Source organism: Oncorhynchus masou, chromosome 12, assembly GCF_036934945.1.
Source record: "Oncorhynchus masou masou isolate Uvic2021 chromosome 12, UVic_Omas_1.1, whole genome shotgun sequence".
Taxonomy (NCBI): Eukaryota; Metazoa; Chordata; class Actinopteri; order Salmoniformes; family Salmonidae; genus Oncorhynchus; species Oncorhynchus masou.
This window is the reverse complement of record NC_088223.1, coordinates 6,003,441-6,021,711: the sequence shown is the minus strand read 5'-3', so window position 1 is coordinate 6,021,711 and position 18,271 is coordinate 6,003,441. Positions and strand designations below refer to the sequence as shown.

At 44.0% G+C, this 18,271-nt stretch overlaps 1 protein-coding gene across 1 annotated transcript in view; it reads right to left on the bottom strand.

Annotated features, from left to right (window-relative positions):
* Window positions 1-6,658: 6,658 nt before the first annotated feature.
* The window catches only part of LOC135549018 (disks large-associated protein 3-like), a 59,642-nt gene continuing 48,029 nt past the window's right edge, over window positions 6,659-18,271 (bottom strand). The window contains exons 9-12 of the mRNA XM_064979086.1: window positions 13,030-13,348; window positions 12,712-12,803; window positions 8,955-9,101; window positions 6,659-7,963 (exon numbers count right to left, since the gene is read on the bottom strand). Coding sequence (XP_064835158.1) covers window positions 7,640-7,963; window positions 8,955-9,101; window positions 12,712-12,803; window positions 13,030-13,348 — 882 coding nt within the window. The 3' untranslated portion in view covers window positions 6,659-7,639. The remainder of the gene's footprint in view (window positions 7,964-8,954; window positions 9,102-12,711; window positions 12,804-13,029; window positions 13,349-18,271) is intronic.

Here is an 18,271-nt window from a genome sequence, read left to right as displayed (position 1 = left end):
CTATATATATATATGCTCTATATATAGAGAGAGGGTAGAGTGCATTAAAACTAAACATGTAAAACCCCAACACGATAAAACAGTTACAGTTCAACTTTCAATGTGCAAAACCCTTCCCCCATTGGTTGGTTGGAACATATTTGGCTCCATCCACATCTTGTTGACTCTCATCCAATTGGTGGGATGAACAAATGGGCGTGTTCTTTTTCTCTGTGGTGGTTGCTATTTGCTCCAGTCAGTTAGCCCACAGATCAACACCACCATCATCATCATTTATTTCAATTGAAAACAGAAGAGATATTGATTTCAGCTCAGTGTATAATATTGTACAATGGCACTGCATCAAAGAACAAGTGTACAAAAACAACAAAATGAAAACAGCAATACAATGAGGCAAGGAAAGAAATCGTTTGTGTAGAAGCCTGTCCATTGAGGAACCATGCTGTTCGTCTGTATGTGAGAAGTCAGAGAGAAAGGGAAATGGAAAGAGGAGTTTGGTAGGTGTTTGGCTAAGGGTGCTGCTCGGTGTTTGGTGTTTGATTAAGGGTATTGCTAGGTGTTTGGGTAAGGGTGTTGCTAGGTGTTTGGGTAAGTGTGTTGCTAGGTGTTTGGGTAAGGGTGTTGCTAGGTGTTTGGGTAAGGGTGATGCCAGGTGTTTGATTAAGGGTGTTTCTAGGTGTTTGGGTAAGGGTGCTGCTCGGTGTTTTGGGTAAGGGTGATGTTTGGTGTTTGATTAAGGGTTTTGCTAGGTGTTTGGGTAAGGGTGTTGCTCAGTGTTTGGGTAAGGGTGATGCTAGGTGTTTGGTGTTTGATTAAGGGTATTGCTTGGTGTTTGGGTAAGGGTGTTGCTAGGTGTTTGGGTAAGGGTGATGTTTGGTGTTTGGTTAAGGGTTTTGCTAGGTGTTTGGGTAAGGGTGTTGCTAGGTGTTTGGGTAAGGGTGTTGCTAGGTGTTTGGGTAAGGGTGTTGCTAGGTGTTTGGGTAAGTGTGTTGCTAGGTGTTTGGATAAGGGTGATGTTTTGTGTTTGGTTAAGGGTTTAGCTAGGTGTTTGGTTTAGGGTGTTGCCAGGTGTTTGGGTATGGGTGATGCTAGGTGTTTGGGTAAGGATGTTGCTATGTGTTTGGTTAAGGGTGTTGCTAGGTGTTTGGTGTTTGGGTATGGGTGTTGCTAGGTGTTTGGGTAAGGCTGTTGCTAGGTGTTTGGGTAAGGCTGTTGCTAGGTGTTTGGGTAAGGCTGTTGCTAGGTGTTTGGGTAAGGCTGTTGCTAGGTGTTTGGGTAAGGGTGTTGCTAGGTGTTTGGTGTTTGGGTATGGGTGTTGCTAGGTGTTTGGGTAAGGGTGTTGCTAGGTGTTTGGTGTTTGGGTAAGGGTGTTGCTAGGTGTTTGGGTAAGGGTGTTGCTAGGTGTTTGGTGTTTGGGTAAGGCTGTTGCTAGGTGTTTGGGTAAGGCTGTTGCTAGGTGTTTGGGTAAGGGTGTTGCTAGGTGTTTGGTGTTTGGGTATGGGTGTTGCTAGGTGTTTGGGTAAGGCTGTTGCTAGGTGTTTGGGTAAGGGTGTTGCTAGGTGTTTGGGTAAGGGTGTTGCTAGGTGTTTGGTGTTTGGGTATGGGTGTTGCTAGGTGTTTGGGTAAGGGTGTTGCTAGGTGTTTGGGTAAGGGTGTTGCTAGGTGTTTGGGTAAGGGTGTTGCTAGGTGTTTGGGTAAGGGTGTTGCTAGGTGTTTGGGTAAGGGTGTTGCTAGGTGTTTGGGTAAGGGTGTTGCTAGGTGTTTGGGTAAGGGTGTTGCTAGGTGTTTGGGTAAGGGTGTTGCTAGGTGTTTGGGTAAGGGTGTTGCTAGGTGTTTGGGTAAGGCTGTTGCTAGGTGTTTGGGTAAGGCTGTTGCTAGGTGTTTGGGTAAGGGTGTTGCTAGGTGTTTGGGTATGGGTGTTGCTAGGTGTTTGGGTAAGGGTGTTGCTAGGTGTTTGGTGAAGGGCACTGCATTATCCATGGAAGAGGTCTGTTGGTCTTCAACAAGAGCCCTCTGTATGGATCCATTCTGTCTATCCCTCTGTTTGTGCATCTTCATATCCATTTATCCTTCTGTCCATTTAGTAATCTCTCAACCACTGGAGGAGAGACCGGATGGAAAACTTTTTATTCTAAAAAATATGTCCTCTCATTTGTCGTTCAAATCTGTTGCTCATCTACAATAGCAGCAATTAGAGGATCTTCTAGAAAGACAGATTTATTTTGACTTCACTTTACAAACTCGCCCTTGAATACAGAATAGTGTTACACCCCCCCCCCCCTCCCCTCACCACAGCTATAATCAAGGTAACAAACACGTGATAATAATGACAGTGATCGTAATATTCCATAGTAATGCTGTAGCAATAATAATAATAATAATAATAGTCATTGTAATAACAAGATTAAAGAGAGTAATTGGAGAGATATTTACATGTAGTAAGTGTGGTTGTGGTAAGCAGGGTATTGCTCAGTAATCTCTGACCCATAGCTTGAAGGTTCTGAGGGAGTTTGTAATTGAGCCTGCTAGGGGTCGCCGTCACAGTGTGGTTCCACACACACACACACACACACACACACACACACACACACACACACACACACACACACACACACACACACACACACACACACACACACACACACACACGCAGCTACTAGGACACAATAACCTCCTCCCATGGCTGCTGTGCCATTTGTCTGTTTGTGATTGTAGGGTTTGTAGCTGTACTCTTGAGATCAGGTAGACCCGGGTAGAGGGTTCAACTCAACAGGTAGGAACTGAACAGTTAGGTCACCTCCCTTCTTATTGTGGAGAGTTGGAAAAAGTTATTTGAAACTCCTGGTTGAAAACGTTCTTGTTTTAGATTCCAGGGTGACTCCATCGTCACACTTCCAGTTAACCCCTGAAGACATGTGACCAGGGTCAGGGTTCAAGATACTGCTAGAAATTGAGGTATTTGTAGTTTGATCGTCCGCATGAAAGATGTTTGCACATTTGTAGGTGGGAGGGGGGGGGGGTGGCGTGTCCAGAGGGGGGTGTCCTGGTGCTGTGTCCAGAGATGGCTATTGACCAAGTGTGAACCTGGAGGTAAGACCAGTCTCAGTCTGGTTGAACCCAGGCCCATTGTTAAACGAGTGAGTCTCATTCTGGTTGAACCCAGGCCCATTGTTAAAAGAGTGAGTCTCAGTCTGGTTGAACCCAGGCCCATTGTTAAACGAGTGAGTCTCATTCTGGTTGAACCCAGGCCCATTGTTAAAAGAGTGAGTCTCATTCTGGTTGAACCCAGGCCCATTGTTAAAAGAGTGAGTCTCAGTCTGGTTGAACCCAGGCCCATTGTTAAAAGAGTGAGTCTCAGTCTGGTTGAACCCAGGCCCATTGTTAAAAGAGTGAGTCTCAGTCTGGTTGAACCCAGGCCCATTGTTAAAAGAGTGAGTCTTATTCTGGTTGAACCCAGGCCCATTGTTAAACAAGTGAGTCTCAGTCTGGTTGAACAAAGGAACGTCCAGCAAATTAAAATGTACAGTAGCGTAGTCTACACAGTCTATCACACAATTTTTTTACTTAAAAATCGCACTGTTGGTTAATGCCTGTAAGTAAGTATTTCACTGTAAGGTTGTACTTGTTGTATTCGGGGCACGTGAAAAATAAACTTTGATTTGATCAACAGTAGAGTAGTCTACACCGTCTAACACACTAACAGCAGAGAGGATGACACAGTCTATAGGAGAACCACCCATCAGCAGAAAATATGTTTAAACAGACCAAGAATAACCAAGAAGGTGAGGTGTAAACATAATGTGGAGCTGCACTGAGGCTGAATGAAAACATCCCTCCCTGTGGAATGTTCATGTAGAACGTAGATAATCCTTAGGAACAATGTCTTCAGGTTTTGGAGAATCGTTCACAGTGGAAAAGAGGAGCAGATATCTCTGTCTTTGTGGAGAATCGTTGACGGTGAAAAGAGGAGCAGATATCTCTGTCTTTGTGCAGAATCGTTGACGGTGAAAAGAGGAGCAGATATCTCTGTCTTTGTGGAGAATCGTTGACAGAGGAAAGTGGATCAGTGATCTCTGTCTTTGTGCTCGTATGTGTTGAGAGGTTTCAACGATGTAAAACAATACGTTAGAATACAGTGGACGTTTGAAACTCAGACAGAATTTAATCTGTTATTGGGGTTACAGGCAGTACAGCTTTTAAAGGAAATGTCCTTATCCAGCCAACATATGCAGTATTTTCTGTGAATGGGATCTCTGCCAACGCAGGAACATTTATTGTAAAAGCTGCAAAGTCTATAACTCTTCAGTGGATACATGAAAGTATTCCATGTATTGATATGTGAACAGGAGAAAGGCCCCGAGATATACATGGGTCTAGTTTGAGGTGAAACTAATAGACAAAAGAGAGACGGAACTCTGGGCGTACTAAAAAGGCATGCAAGGACCACGACGATATCCAAAGGAAAGATAGACCTCTGTTCTAACTCAACTAAACCACATACTGTTCTCTAATAATTCTGTCCAGAATATTTACACATTTGTGTATAAACCTTTAGCATGTTACAAGAAAAAAAATCCACATCTAACTGGTTAGGCACATGGAGTTGGAGAGATGGAGAGAGGGAGAGAGGGAGCGAGGGGGAGAGAGAGAGAGAGAGAGAGAAAGAGAGAGAGAGAAAAAAAGAGAGAGAGATGCCATTTATACCCTGTGAATTGGACCATACCAATCCTACATATTAATTCATCACATTTGAAAAACTACTTCTGAATATTCTACATAGCCTTAATTAATATTACACAATGCTATAGTTTATAATACTGTATTCAACATCTTTCTATTATGTGTAGCTTCTGTACATCTTTACTAATCTAGAAATATAGGTAAATAACATTAGAAAATATACATCTCCCATTAAAATATAAAATGTTCGTTCCATTTTCTGATGATATAAAAAGGAAAGGCAGATCGTAAAAATAACTCCTAGCAATGGAAATTCTTTTGGGGAGGATCTCTCCACCATTGGGCCTCAAGTATATCGCTCAAAAAACACAAGTCATCACACACACACTGCAAATGCAGCCCTCGTTCGTCACAAAAAATGTCACCCATAGCTGAGAAACACACATCATATATTTATGTTTCTGTCATTTAAATGTTAATGTTTTTTTTTCGAATCAACAGTATTCAGAGCCACTTAAACATTTTCCAGGGCAACAAACTGGTCCATAATTCCTTTGTTACTGGAGACAGATTGACCAGGTGACCCACAGAGCGTCCAGCCTACTGTACTGTACCCCGGTTTTCCTCCCTCGCTACCGTGTTCTCTCAAGGGGAAAAGAGGAGAAACAGTGAATTATGTTTTAGAAGAGTCTTTTGAGGAGGGTTTTAGTTATATTAGAGTGGATCTCCATGTAAAGGCTACACTTGACAAAGCTTCTGAGAGACAGAGAGAGAGAGAGAGAGACAGAGAGAGAGAGAGAGAGAGAGACAGAGAGACAGAGAGAGAGACAGAGACAGAGACAGACAGAGAGAGAGAGAGAGAGAGAGAGAGAGAGAGAGAGAGAGAGAGGAACTTAACAAATCCTTCTCTCAGCTAGAGGGGTGTGAAATTGGGGGATTGTCTTCGCCACCCCTGAAGAGTTACATAGAGGGAGGAGGAGGCAGACAGGCAGATCGTCTGGGGCCCTTGGCTCGGATTCACACGCCATTTTTGGTTGTTGATCCGGTCTTAATCCCTTGAAAAAGCATTTTAGTCACACGTTGATCACTTGTCCAAGTTCATGTTGGAAATTGATAGAAGATATCTAAAAGTATATTGACCATTTTGCTACATAGTCTTCCATTTATATGGGGCCTACACATCCCCCTCCTCTGACAAAATTATTTGGTGAATCCTCATTTGGCCACCAGGGGATGCCAATGTCTCACAGACAAAATGGGTCCCTTTGAGACATTTCAATATGCTTCAAAACTCACCTCAACTCAGCTCAACAGAAGAAATCATACCATCATCATCACCCCACCGCCAAACCCTTACACTTCAGAAGGAATATCTAAAAAGCAAACAGCTTCAGGATTTTTTGTTTGTGATGTTCTCTGGCTGTTAAGTATGCCGTGAAACACTACAAAGCTTCCCTCTGGGCGAACAGCATCGTGCACACTATGTACAAAAAAAACACACACACACACTTCAAACAGTTTAGTATACTGCTACCCAGACAGCTGGATAGAGGGACGGATGCTCGGGCCAAGAGGAAAGAGTTGGGAGAGAGAATATAGTCTTAGATGAATGAGTGTAGACTGGGTCTTGTGTAGGAGGCATGTAGGTTGAATGCCATCCGTAGTTGAAGGTTTGGGTGAGTGTGCATTACAGAGGCTTCAGAGGATGTAGCCAACGAGCCAAATGGTGTTGAACAGTAGCTAGTTGTTATTGAGAATACCATAGAGCCTTGTGTGATGTTGAGCTGAGCATCCATTTTGAGATATCATCTGCTCTTTGCCCAGTGGTTGAGGTTTGTCCCGGGGAAGCCCTTATTTCCTGTGAGGGATGGAGACTTGTCTAAACCAAGCTAGGCTACGCTAGGTGAACAGGGAAGCGTAGACATGCTACTGCTGCTTGTCTACACACTCCACTGACTTAACAAGAATGATACTTCCTTCTATAACTCTATACCCCCCCCGAATTAAAACAAAACCCTCCATCTCTCCATTTTATTTCTGACAAAAAAAGATGAGAAGAAATGCGAGTGGAGACAACTATGATCCTGTAGCCTCCATTTTGGCTCCAGATTCCACAAAATGGCCGCTGTCGCCTCGCGTTCACTCCTTCTGTCTTGCCATGTCCTGGAATGGCATGATGATGGGACCCAGCATCCCCAGCAGTGAAGGCTTGAGAGAGTCAGTATACGCAGAGAGATGCAGGTCAGAACTGAAGGGCTGAGACATTTGGTATGGCTCTATATCAGGGGTGAGTAATTCCAATCCTCGGGTGTCTGATTGGTGTCACAGATTTGCCCCAGCTAACAAACCTGACTTCAACAATCACCGAATCATGATATTCGGTTTAGAATGACATTTGATTAATCAGCTGTGTTTTCTAGGGATGGGGAAAAAGTGTGAAACCAATCGTGTCCTGGAGGACTGGAGGTGCCCACCCCTGGTCAACATCGTCATTGAGGGGGTTCAGTGTATGGGACTTGGGAGGGTTGTTGTTGATCAACGATGTAAAACAATACGTTAGAATACAGTGGACGTTTGAAACTCAGACACAATTGAATCTGTTATTGGGGTTACAGGCAGTGCAGCTTTTAAAGGAAATGTCCTTATCCAGCCAACATATGCAGTATTTTCTGTGAATGGGATCTCTGCCAACGCAGGAACGTTTATTTTTAAAAGCTGCAAAGTCTATAACTCTTCAGTGGATACATGAAAGTATTCCATGTATTGATATGTGAACAGGAGAAAGGCCCCGAGATATACATGGGTCTAGTTTGAGGTGGTCAGATAGTGGTCAGATAGGAGGTTATAGGGCCACGTTTAGACCGTCCCTGTGTTCAGAGTCAGATCTGTAGATCTCAAGTTCTTGTAGGGATAGAAGTCTGATAAGGGCCTTATGAGTCCATGTTCTGTATCTCCATGTTCAGAGTCGGGTCTGAGCCTCTGGGATGTAGATCTCGATGCTGTCGGCGCTCTCCGTGGCGGAGTTCTGTCTGAAGGAAGAGGACCTCTTGGTCTGGAGCAGTCTCCTGCGTGCTTCCGTCCTCTGTCTGTCCCCCAGGTCTAAGGACTTCTCCCGGATAGGCACGGCCCGTCCTACACCCCCGCTACGGGGCATCACCAGCACCCCTCCGCCTCCTCCTACCCCTCGTTCCACTGAGAGGTCGCTGACGCTGTCGGCACGGAGACTGCCGCTCACCCCCCCAGCTGGCTTCTTTGGTAGTGGGGGAGGAAGCTTCTTGTCATCCTGAGGGGAATGTGGGAGGAGGGATGTGGGATGAGGGGAGGAGAGGTAATGGGGGGATGAGGGGAGGGGGGGGGTGAGGGGAGGAGGGATGTGGGGAAGGGGGGGGGGTGATGCGAGGAGGGATGAGGGAGGAGGGATTGTGTGGTTGGTAAAGTTGGATGATTGAGTCAGTGGGATGTGGTGGACAACATGGAAGGATGATAGAGCCAGTGGGATGTGGTGGACAACATGGAAGGATGATAGAGTCAGTGGGATGTGGTGGACAACATGGAAGGATGATAGAGCCAGTGGGATGTGGTGGACAACATGGAAGGATGATAGAGTCAGTGGGATGTGGTGGACAACATGGAAGGATGATAGAGTCAGTGGGATGTGGTGGACAACATGGAAGGATGAGCAGGATCATGGGAGAATGAGAGAAGGTTTAAGGTAGAACATGAGAGGAGGATGAAGGGCAAATAGAAGATTGTAGAGGTGGGGGGACAGATGTATAATGTGATGTGAAATACAAAACCAACATAATAAAGACAACCATGAAACAATACAAAAGGAGAGTAGACATAGCAGAAAGGAGTGTAGAATATTCCCACCAAAATTAAAGACACCAATATGGATCAGTATGTGAAAGAAGAGAGGAAGGAAAGGAGGTAGAAATTGTAGCACTTGTTAATAGATGCCAGTTGCTACTGTGAGTTTTGTTCTTCCTGTCTTTTCCATAACAATATATCAACACTATTGTCATAAAGCTTTGAAACAGCACTCAGTCATTTTAGTTAAGATGGGCTCAGCTAATTTTTTGGCAATCAGAACTAACACAAAAACTTTAAAAGCTTAACGCCCCCCCCCCCCCCTCTTGATGTTGTGTAGTTTCACAGCCAGGGCTTGGAGGCAGCAGAACCATCTGTGCCTCTCTCCGACACACTGCCATCTTGGCTCTCGGGAATGACCCAGGGTCAGGGGGCAACAGGGCAAAGCGGACTCCGGCTCTCACTTTCTTGTCTGGGGGAAGCCTCCAGCCGGAGTCCTTCAGCCTCTGGAGGTGCTGGAACTTGCCCTTGACGTCTTCCACGTTGAGCTGGAGCAGGTCCCAGAGCCCGGACAGGTCCTGAGAGGTGGGCTGGGGGTACGCAGACGGGTCCTGGAGGGGTGAGGGGTGGAGGGGCAAAGAATACATATGTGGGGGTAGGGATCAGGAGAACAGATTACGAGAAAACTGTAGAAAAAATCTCCATAGCTAGGGTTTATTCATATTTGTAGTTACATTATCCCCATAGGTAGGACTCATTCATATTTGTAGTTACATTATCCCCATATCTAGGACTCACTCATATTTGCGGTTACACTATCCCCATAGCTAGGACTCATTCATATTTGTAGTTACATTATCCCCATATCTAGGACTCACTCATATTTGTAGTTACATTATCCCCATAGGTAGGACTCACTCATATTTGTAGTTACATTATCCCCATAGGTAGGACTCACTCATATTTGTAGTTACATTATCCCCATATCTAGGGCTCATTCATATTTGTAGTTACATTATCCCCATAGGTAGGACTCACTCATATTTGTAGTTACATTATCCCCATAGGTAGGACTCACTCATATTTGTAGTTACATTATCCCCATAGGTAGGACTCACTCATATTTGTAGTTACATTATCCCCATATCTAGGACTCACTCATATTTGTAGTTACATTATCCCCATAGGTAGGACTCACTCATATTTGTAGTTACATTATCCCCATAGGTAGGACTCACTCATATTTGTAGTTACATTATCCCCATAGGTAGGACTCATTCATATTTGTAGTTACACTATCCCCATATCTAGGACTCACTCATATTTGTAGTTACATTATCCCCATATCTAGGACTCATTCATATGTGCGGTTACACTATCCCCATATCTAGGGCTCATTCATATTTGTAGTTACATTATCCCCATATCTAGGACTCACTCATATTTGTAGTTACATTATCCCCATAGGTAGGACTCACTCATATTTGTAGTTACATTATCCCCATAGGTAGGACTCACTCATATTTGTAGTTACACTATCCCCATAGCTAGGACTCACTCATATTTGTAGTTACATTATCCCCATAGGTAGGACTCACTCATATTTGTAGTTACATTATCCCCATAGGTAGGACTCACTCATATTTGTAGTTACACTATCCCCATAGGTAGGACTCACTCATATTTGTAGTTACATTATCCCCATAGGTAGGACTCACTCATATTTGTAGTTACATTATCCCCATAGGTAGGACTCACTCATATTTGTAGTTACATTATCCCCATAGCTAGGACTCACTCATATTTGTAGTTACACTATCCCCATAGCTAGGACTCACTCATATTTGTAGTTACATTATCCCCATAGGTAGGACTCACTCATATTTGTAGTTACATTATCCCCATAGGTAGGACTCACTCATATTTGTAGTTACACTATCCCCATAGGTAGGACTCATTCATATTTGTAGTTACACTATCCCCATATCTAGGACTCATTCATATTTGTAGTTACACTATCCCCATATCTAGGACTCATTCATATTTGTAGTTACACTATCCCCATATCTAGGACTCATTCATATTTGTAGTTACACTATCCCCATATCTAGGGCTCACTCATATTTGTAGTTACATTATCCCCATAGGTAGGACTCACTCATATTTGTAGTTACATTATCCCCATATCTAGGACTCACTCATATTTGTAGTTACACTATCCCCATATCTAGGGCTCATTCATATTTGTAGTTACACTATCCCCATATCTAGGACTCACTCATATTTGTAGTTACACTATCCCCATATCTAGGACTCACTCATATTTGCGGTTACACTATCCCCATATCTAGGACTCACTCATATTTGCGGTTACACTATCCCCATATCTAGGGCTCATTCATATTTGTAGATATGCCCATACTGTAGCTAGGGCTCATTCATATTGGTTGACAAAAGATAGAAGAGAACACAAATAAACACACACCTTTGTTTTGCTATCCTTGTGGGGACCAAAAAATGGATTCCCATTCAAAATCCTATTTTCTCTAACCGGTAACCAAACCCCAACTTTAACCCAAAACCTTAACCCTAAAGCTAAATCGAAACCTAACTTCTAATCCTATCCCTGGACCTAACCTCTAATCCTAATCCTAACCTCTAATCCTAACCCGAACCTCTAATCCTAACCCTAAACCTAATCTCTAATCCTAACCTCTAATCCTAACCCTAATTTCTAATCCTATCCCTGAACCTAACCCTAACCTCTAATCCTAACCCTAACCGCTAATCCTAACCCTAACCTCTAATCCTAACCCTAACCCGTAATCCTAACCGCTAATCCTAACCCGAACCGCTAATCCTAACCCTAACCTCTAATCCTAACCCTAACCTCTAATCCTAACCCTAAACTCTAATCCTAACCCTAATCCTAACCTCTAATCCGAACCTCTAATCCTAACCCTAACCCTAATCTCTAATCCTAACCCTAACCTCTAATCCTAACCCTAAACTCTAATCCTAACCCTAATCCTAACCTCTAATCCGAACCTCTAATCCTAACCCTAACCCTAACCTCTAATCCTAACCCTAACCTCTAATCCTAACCCTAACCCTAACCTCTAATCCTAACCCTAACCTCTAATTCTAACCTCTAATCCTAACCCTAACTTCTAATCCTAACCCTAACCTCTAATCCTAACCCTAACCCCTAATCCTAACCCTAACCTCTAATCCTAACCCTAACCTCTAATCCTAACCCTAACCCTAACCTCTAATCCTAACACTAACTTCTAATCCTAACCCTAACCCGAACCTCTAATCCTAACCCTAAACCTAATCTCTAATCCTAACCTCTAATCCTAACCCTAATTTCTAATCCTATCCCTGAACCTAACCCTAACCTCTAATCCTAACCCTAACCGCTAATCCTAACCCTAACTTCTAATCCCAACCCTAACCTCTAATCCTAATCCCAACCCTAACCTCTAATCCTAACCTTAACCTCTAATCCTAACCCTAACCTCTAATCCTAACCCTAACTTCTAATCCTAACCCTAACCTCTAATCCCAACCCTAATCTCTAATCCTAATCCCAACCCTAACCTCTAATCCTAACCCTAACCTCTAATCCTAACCCTAACCTCTAATCCTAACCCTAACCTCTAATCCTAACCCTAACCTCTAATCCTAACCCTAACCTCTAATCCCAACCCTAACCTCTAATCCCAACCCTAACCTCTAATCCTAATCCCAACCCTAACCTCTAATCCTAACCCTAACCTCTAATCCTAACCTCTAATCCTAACTCTAACCTCTAATCCTAACCCTAACATCTAATCCTAACCCCTAATCCTAACCCTAACCTCTAATCCTAACCCTAACCTCTAATCCTAACCTCTAATCCTAACACTAACCTCTAATCCTAACCTCTAACCCTAACCTCTAATCCTAACTCGAACCCTAATTGTAACCCTACCCCCAAACCTAAAATAGCCTTTTTCCTTGAGGGGACAGGTGAAATGTCCCCTCATTGTCAAAAAAAAATTTGTCCCACAAGGATAGTGAAACCACACACACACGCACACACGCGCACAAGCACGCACACGCGCACACACACACACACACACACACACACACACACACACACACACACACACACACACACACACACACACACACACACACACACACACACACACACACACACACACACACACACACCACGCTTTGCTGGCACAGACGGAAGAACTGCTGGACCTTCTGGGTCATGAGCATCTGGGCACTGCCCACCGCGTTACGGATCAGCTCCAGAACTGGACAGGAAACACACAGGAAACAGGATGTAAGGCAACAGAAAGACGGGGGAGTCAGGACACAGGAAGTAGAGAGTCAAACGTGTGAAACTTGTGAGCTAAGGCTCAAACCAGTCCATCTTTCCTATAACTTACTTCCTACTCTTTCTGACAACCCCCCCAGCACTCATCCAACATCTCACCCCTCTTCCACCCTGCCTCCCACCCTCTCTCCCCCTTTCCTCACCCTCCTCCGGCAGCTCGTTCTCCTCCGCCTCTCTCTCCATGTTCTGACACCATCCCTCCATCCTCTCCACCTCCGCCTGAAGGAGGCGCAGGAAGAACTCTCCGTCTCTCGGACAGGGCGAGGCGCGACCGGAATCAGGTAGACTACGGAGACCCCCCTCCAGCGAGGGCTGGGGTGTGCCTATCCAGCCACCACGGTCCGCGGCGAGGGGTAGGGGGGAGTGGGCCCGCGGGGGCAGCGGGGGGATCTGGTGGGGGTCTGTAGCATAACCATCCTGGGCATAGTCTTCTCTGTAGGCCCACTGGCCCTGGGTGTGCACCTGGAGACAACCAGTAGCAACAACCAGTTACGCTGATGGGGAGGCTAAAGACTAAAGGTTTAGCTCAACAACAACAACAATAACAACAACAACAATAACAGCAACAACAACAACATCAACAACAACAACAATAACAGCAATAACAACAACAACAACAACAATAACAGCAACAACAACAATAACAGCAACAATAACAGCAACAACAGCAACAACAACAACAACAACAATAACAGCAACAATAACAGCAATAACAACAACAGTAACAACAACAACAAAAACAATAACAGCAACAACAACAACAACAATTCAACACAGAACTTGAGCAAATGAAAGGGTTTCAAGTCAAACTAAGTCAAGTTAGGGAGAGATGGGAAATTTACACAACAGTTACCCAGAGAAAAATGGGGGAGGGTCATGCTTTTTCAATTTCAGTCAGGGGGGGGGGGGTTTAGTATATATTTTTCTATTGAGTCCAGGGGGGATCATGTAATTTGTAATCAATTAAATGTCATATTGCTCAGGGTTTAGAGAATGATTTCTTTATTATAGTATCTCGATGTGTGCCCTGTGCTGCCCCTCATCCCTGATTATCTGCTGAGCGCACAATATCAAGTGTGCCGAGTGTGGTCTTAATCAAAGGATCCATCTCCTTTATTATACGTTAAAGGCCTAGGCTATATACAGTGGGGCAAAAAAGTATTTAGTCAGCCACCAATTATGCAAGTTCTCCCACTTAAAAATATGAGAGAGGCCTGTAATTTTCATCATAGGTACACTTCAACTATGACAGACATAATGAGAGAAAAAATCCAGAAAATCACATTGTAGGATTTTTTATGAATTTATTTTCAAATTATGGTGGAAAATAAGTATTGTATGCTACAGGAGGTCTGTACAGTATCCTACAGTATGCTACAGTAGGTCTGTACAGTACCACTACAGTATCCTACAGTATGCTAAAGTAGGTCTGTACAGTACCACTACAGTATCCTACAGTATGTCTGTGCAGTACCACTACAGTATGCTACAGTAGGTCTGTACAGTACCACTACAGTATGCTACAGTATGCTACAGTAGGTCTATACAGTACCACTACAGTATGCTACAGTAGGTCTGTACATTACCACTACAGTATCCTACAGTATGCTACAGTAGGTCTGTACAGTACCACTACAGTATGCTACAGTAGGTCTGTACAGTACCACTACAGTATGCTACAGTATGCTACAGTAGGTCTGTACAGTACCACTACAGTATGCTACAGTAGGTCTGTACAGTACCACTACAGTATGCTACAGTAGGTCTGTACAGTACCACTACAGTATGCTACAGTATGCTACAGTAGGTCTATACAGTACCACTACAGTATGCTACAGTAGGTCTGTACAGTACCACTACAGTATGCTACAGTATGCTACAGTAGGTCTGTACAGTACCACTACAGTATGCTACAGTAGGTCTGTACAGTACCACTACAGTATGCTACAGTAGGTCTGTACAGTACCACTACAGTATGCTACAGTATGCTACAGTAGGTCTGTACAGTACCACTACAGTATGCTACAGTATGCTACAGTAGGTCTGTACAGTACCACTACAGTATCCTACAGTATGCTACAGTAGGTCTGTACAGTACCACTACAGTATGCTACAGTAGGTCTGTACAGTACCACTACAGTATGCTACAGTAGGTCTGTACAGTACCACTACAGTATCCTACAGTATGCTACAGTAGGTCTGTACAGTACCACTACAGTATGCTACAGTATGCTACAGTAGGCCTATACAGTACCACTACAGTATGCTACAGTAGGTCTGTACATTACCACTACAGTATCCTACAGTATGCTACAGTAGGTCTGTACAGTACCACTACAGTATGCTACAGTATGCTACAGTAGGTCTATACAGTACCACTACAGTATGCTACAGTAGGTCTGTACAGTACCACTACAGTATCCTACAGTATGCTACAGTAGGTCTGTACAGTACCACTACAGTATCCTACAGTATGCTACAGTATGCTACAGTAGGTCTGTACATTACCACTACAGTATCCTACAGTATGCTACAGTAGGTCTGTACAGTACCACTACAGTATGCTACAGTATGCTACAGTAGGTCTATACAGTACCACTACAGTATGCTACAGTAGGTCTGTACATTACCACTACAGTATCCTACAGTATGCTACAGTAGGTCTGTACAGTACCACTACAGTATGCTACAGTAGGTCTGTACAGTACCACTACAGTATGCTACAGTATGCTACAGTAGGTCTGTACAGTACCACTACAGTATGCTACAGTAGGTCTGTACAGTACCACTACAGTATGCTACAGTAGGTCTGTACAGTACCACTACAGTATGCTACAGTATGCTACAGTAGGTCTATACAGTACCACTACAGTATGCTACAGTAGGTCTGTACAGTACCACTACAGTATGCTACAGTATGCTACAGTAGGTCTGTACAGTACCACTACAGTATGCTACAGTAGGTCTGTACAGTACCACTACAGTATGCTACAGTAGGTCTGTACAGTACCACTACAGTATGCTACAGTATGCTACAGTAGACCTATACAGTACATTCTGAAAATATTCAGACCCCTTGACTTTTTCCACCTTTTGTTACATTAAAGCCTTATTCTAAAAATAATTAAATAGTTTGTTTCCCTCATCAATCTACACACAATAACCCTGAGTGACAAAGCAAAAACAGGTTTCTAGACATTTTTGGACATAAAACCTCCCCCCCTGAAATATCCCATTTACATGCCTATTCAGACCCTTTACTCAGTGCTTTGGTGAAGCACAGAGTGTTCTTGGGTATGTCAATACAAGCTTGGCACCCCTGTATTTGGGGAGTTTCTCCCATTCTTCTCTGCAGATTCTCTCAAGCTCTCTCAGGTTGGATGGGGAGTGTCGCTACACAGCTATTTTCAGGTCTCTCCAGAGATGTTTGATCAGTTTCAAGTCCGGGCTCTGACTGGGCCACTCCAGGACGTTCAGAGACTTGTCCCGAAACCACTCCTGCGTTGTCTTGGCTGTGTGCTTAGGGTCGTTGTCCTGTTGGAAGGGAAACCTTCACCCCAGTCTGAGGTCCTGAGCGCTCTGGAGCAGATTTTCATCAAGGATCTCTCTGCACTTTACTCTGTTCATCTTCCCCTTGATCCTGACTAGTCACCCAGTCCCTGCTGCTGAAAAACATCCCCACAGCATGATGCTGCCACCACCATGCTTCACCATAGGGATGGTGCCACGTTTCCTCCAGACATGACACTTGGCATTCAGGCCAAAGAGTTCAATCTTGGTTTCATCAGACCAGAGAATCTTGTTTCTCATGGTCTGAGTACTTTAGGTGCCTTTTGGAAAACTCAAAGCGGGCTGTCATGTGTTTTCTACTGAGGAGTGCCTTCCGTCTGGTCACTCTACCATAAAGGCCTGATTGCTGTAGTGCTGCAGAGATGGTTGTCCTTCTTGAAGGTTCTCCCATCTCCACAGAGGAAGTTTGGAGCTCTGACAGAGTGACCATCATGTTTCTTGGTCACCTCCCTGACCAAGGGCTCTGCTACGTACAGTACTAAATTAATAATTACGTGATTTTGCAGAGACATTGATTCAGCTTTGATCTAACTTTACTAAAACCAGCACCATTGTGAGAAGTGACCATCGTCTATTTCTACGAATACAAAATTGACAAATAGGACAATTAGACAACGGCAACATCTTCATGGGGGTTATTTTTTTGTGACGTATGGGGGTTATTTTTTGAGTGACTTATGGGGGTTATTTTTTGAGTGACGTATGGGGGTTATTTTTTGAGTGACTTATGGGGGTTATTTTTTTTGAGTGACTCATGGGGGTTATTTTTTGAGTGACGTATGGGGGTTATTTTTTGAGTGACTTATGGGGGTTATTTTTTAGAGTGACTTATGGGGGTTATTTTTTTTGAGTGACTTGAATTTGCCCTTTGAATCGCGGTGCTGAAAAGGACAACCGGGGTCGTACTGGGGTTCCACTGGAGCAATGGGGTCCGCGGTGTTTTATCAACATCAAAGCAGACACACCGTGAATTTGGATCCTAGATCTCGTTGGTGAGATGATAAGGTTCATGCAGGGGGGGCGGGGGGGGGGATCAGTGTGTCTGCATGCGCAATAGAGGTGGTACGTTTCTGTGAGATAAGCACTCAGAACAGTAGGGTTCAAGTAAATCGTACAAGATTGTTTTTAAAGTCAACCGTTTTAGCAACTCCGGGTAGAGTTTTCTGTCTGTGGGTCTACAGTTCATCATTCGTGCCATAGAGAAAGAATACAAGGACAAAACCAGCATTTACCTACCTATAAATTGCTATAGCAATTTATAGCAATATTGATTTAGTTTGTCATTCTTATAATTTAATTTTAGTGGTAATTAGGCCTAAATGTAATATACAACGAATTAATCAGAATACATTTTTCCAGAAATAATTATACCATGCACCCTGGTGTATTCAACATTAGAAAAACGTGAGCAACAGGCTGTTAAACAACATACTAACTCTTAACCAATCAGGAGCAACATACGAACTCTTAACCAATCAGGATCTGGCCAGGTAGAGCGTAGAGGCGGCAGGTAGCCTAGTGGTTAGAGTGTAGAGGAGGCAGGTAGCCTAGTGGTTAGAGTGTAGAGGTGGCAGGGTAGCCTAGTGGTTAGTGTGTAGAGGAAGCAGGTAGCCTAGTGGTTAGAGAGTAGGGACGGCAGGTAGCCCAGTGGTTAGAGTGTAGAGGAGGCAGGTAGCCTAGTGGTTAGTGTGTAGAGGAGGCAGGTATCCTAGTGGTTAGAGTGTAGAGGAGGCAGGTAGCCTAGTGGTTAGTGTGTAGAGGAGGCAGGTATCCTAGTGGTTAGACCGTAGAGGCGGCAGGTATCCTAGTGGTTCG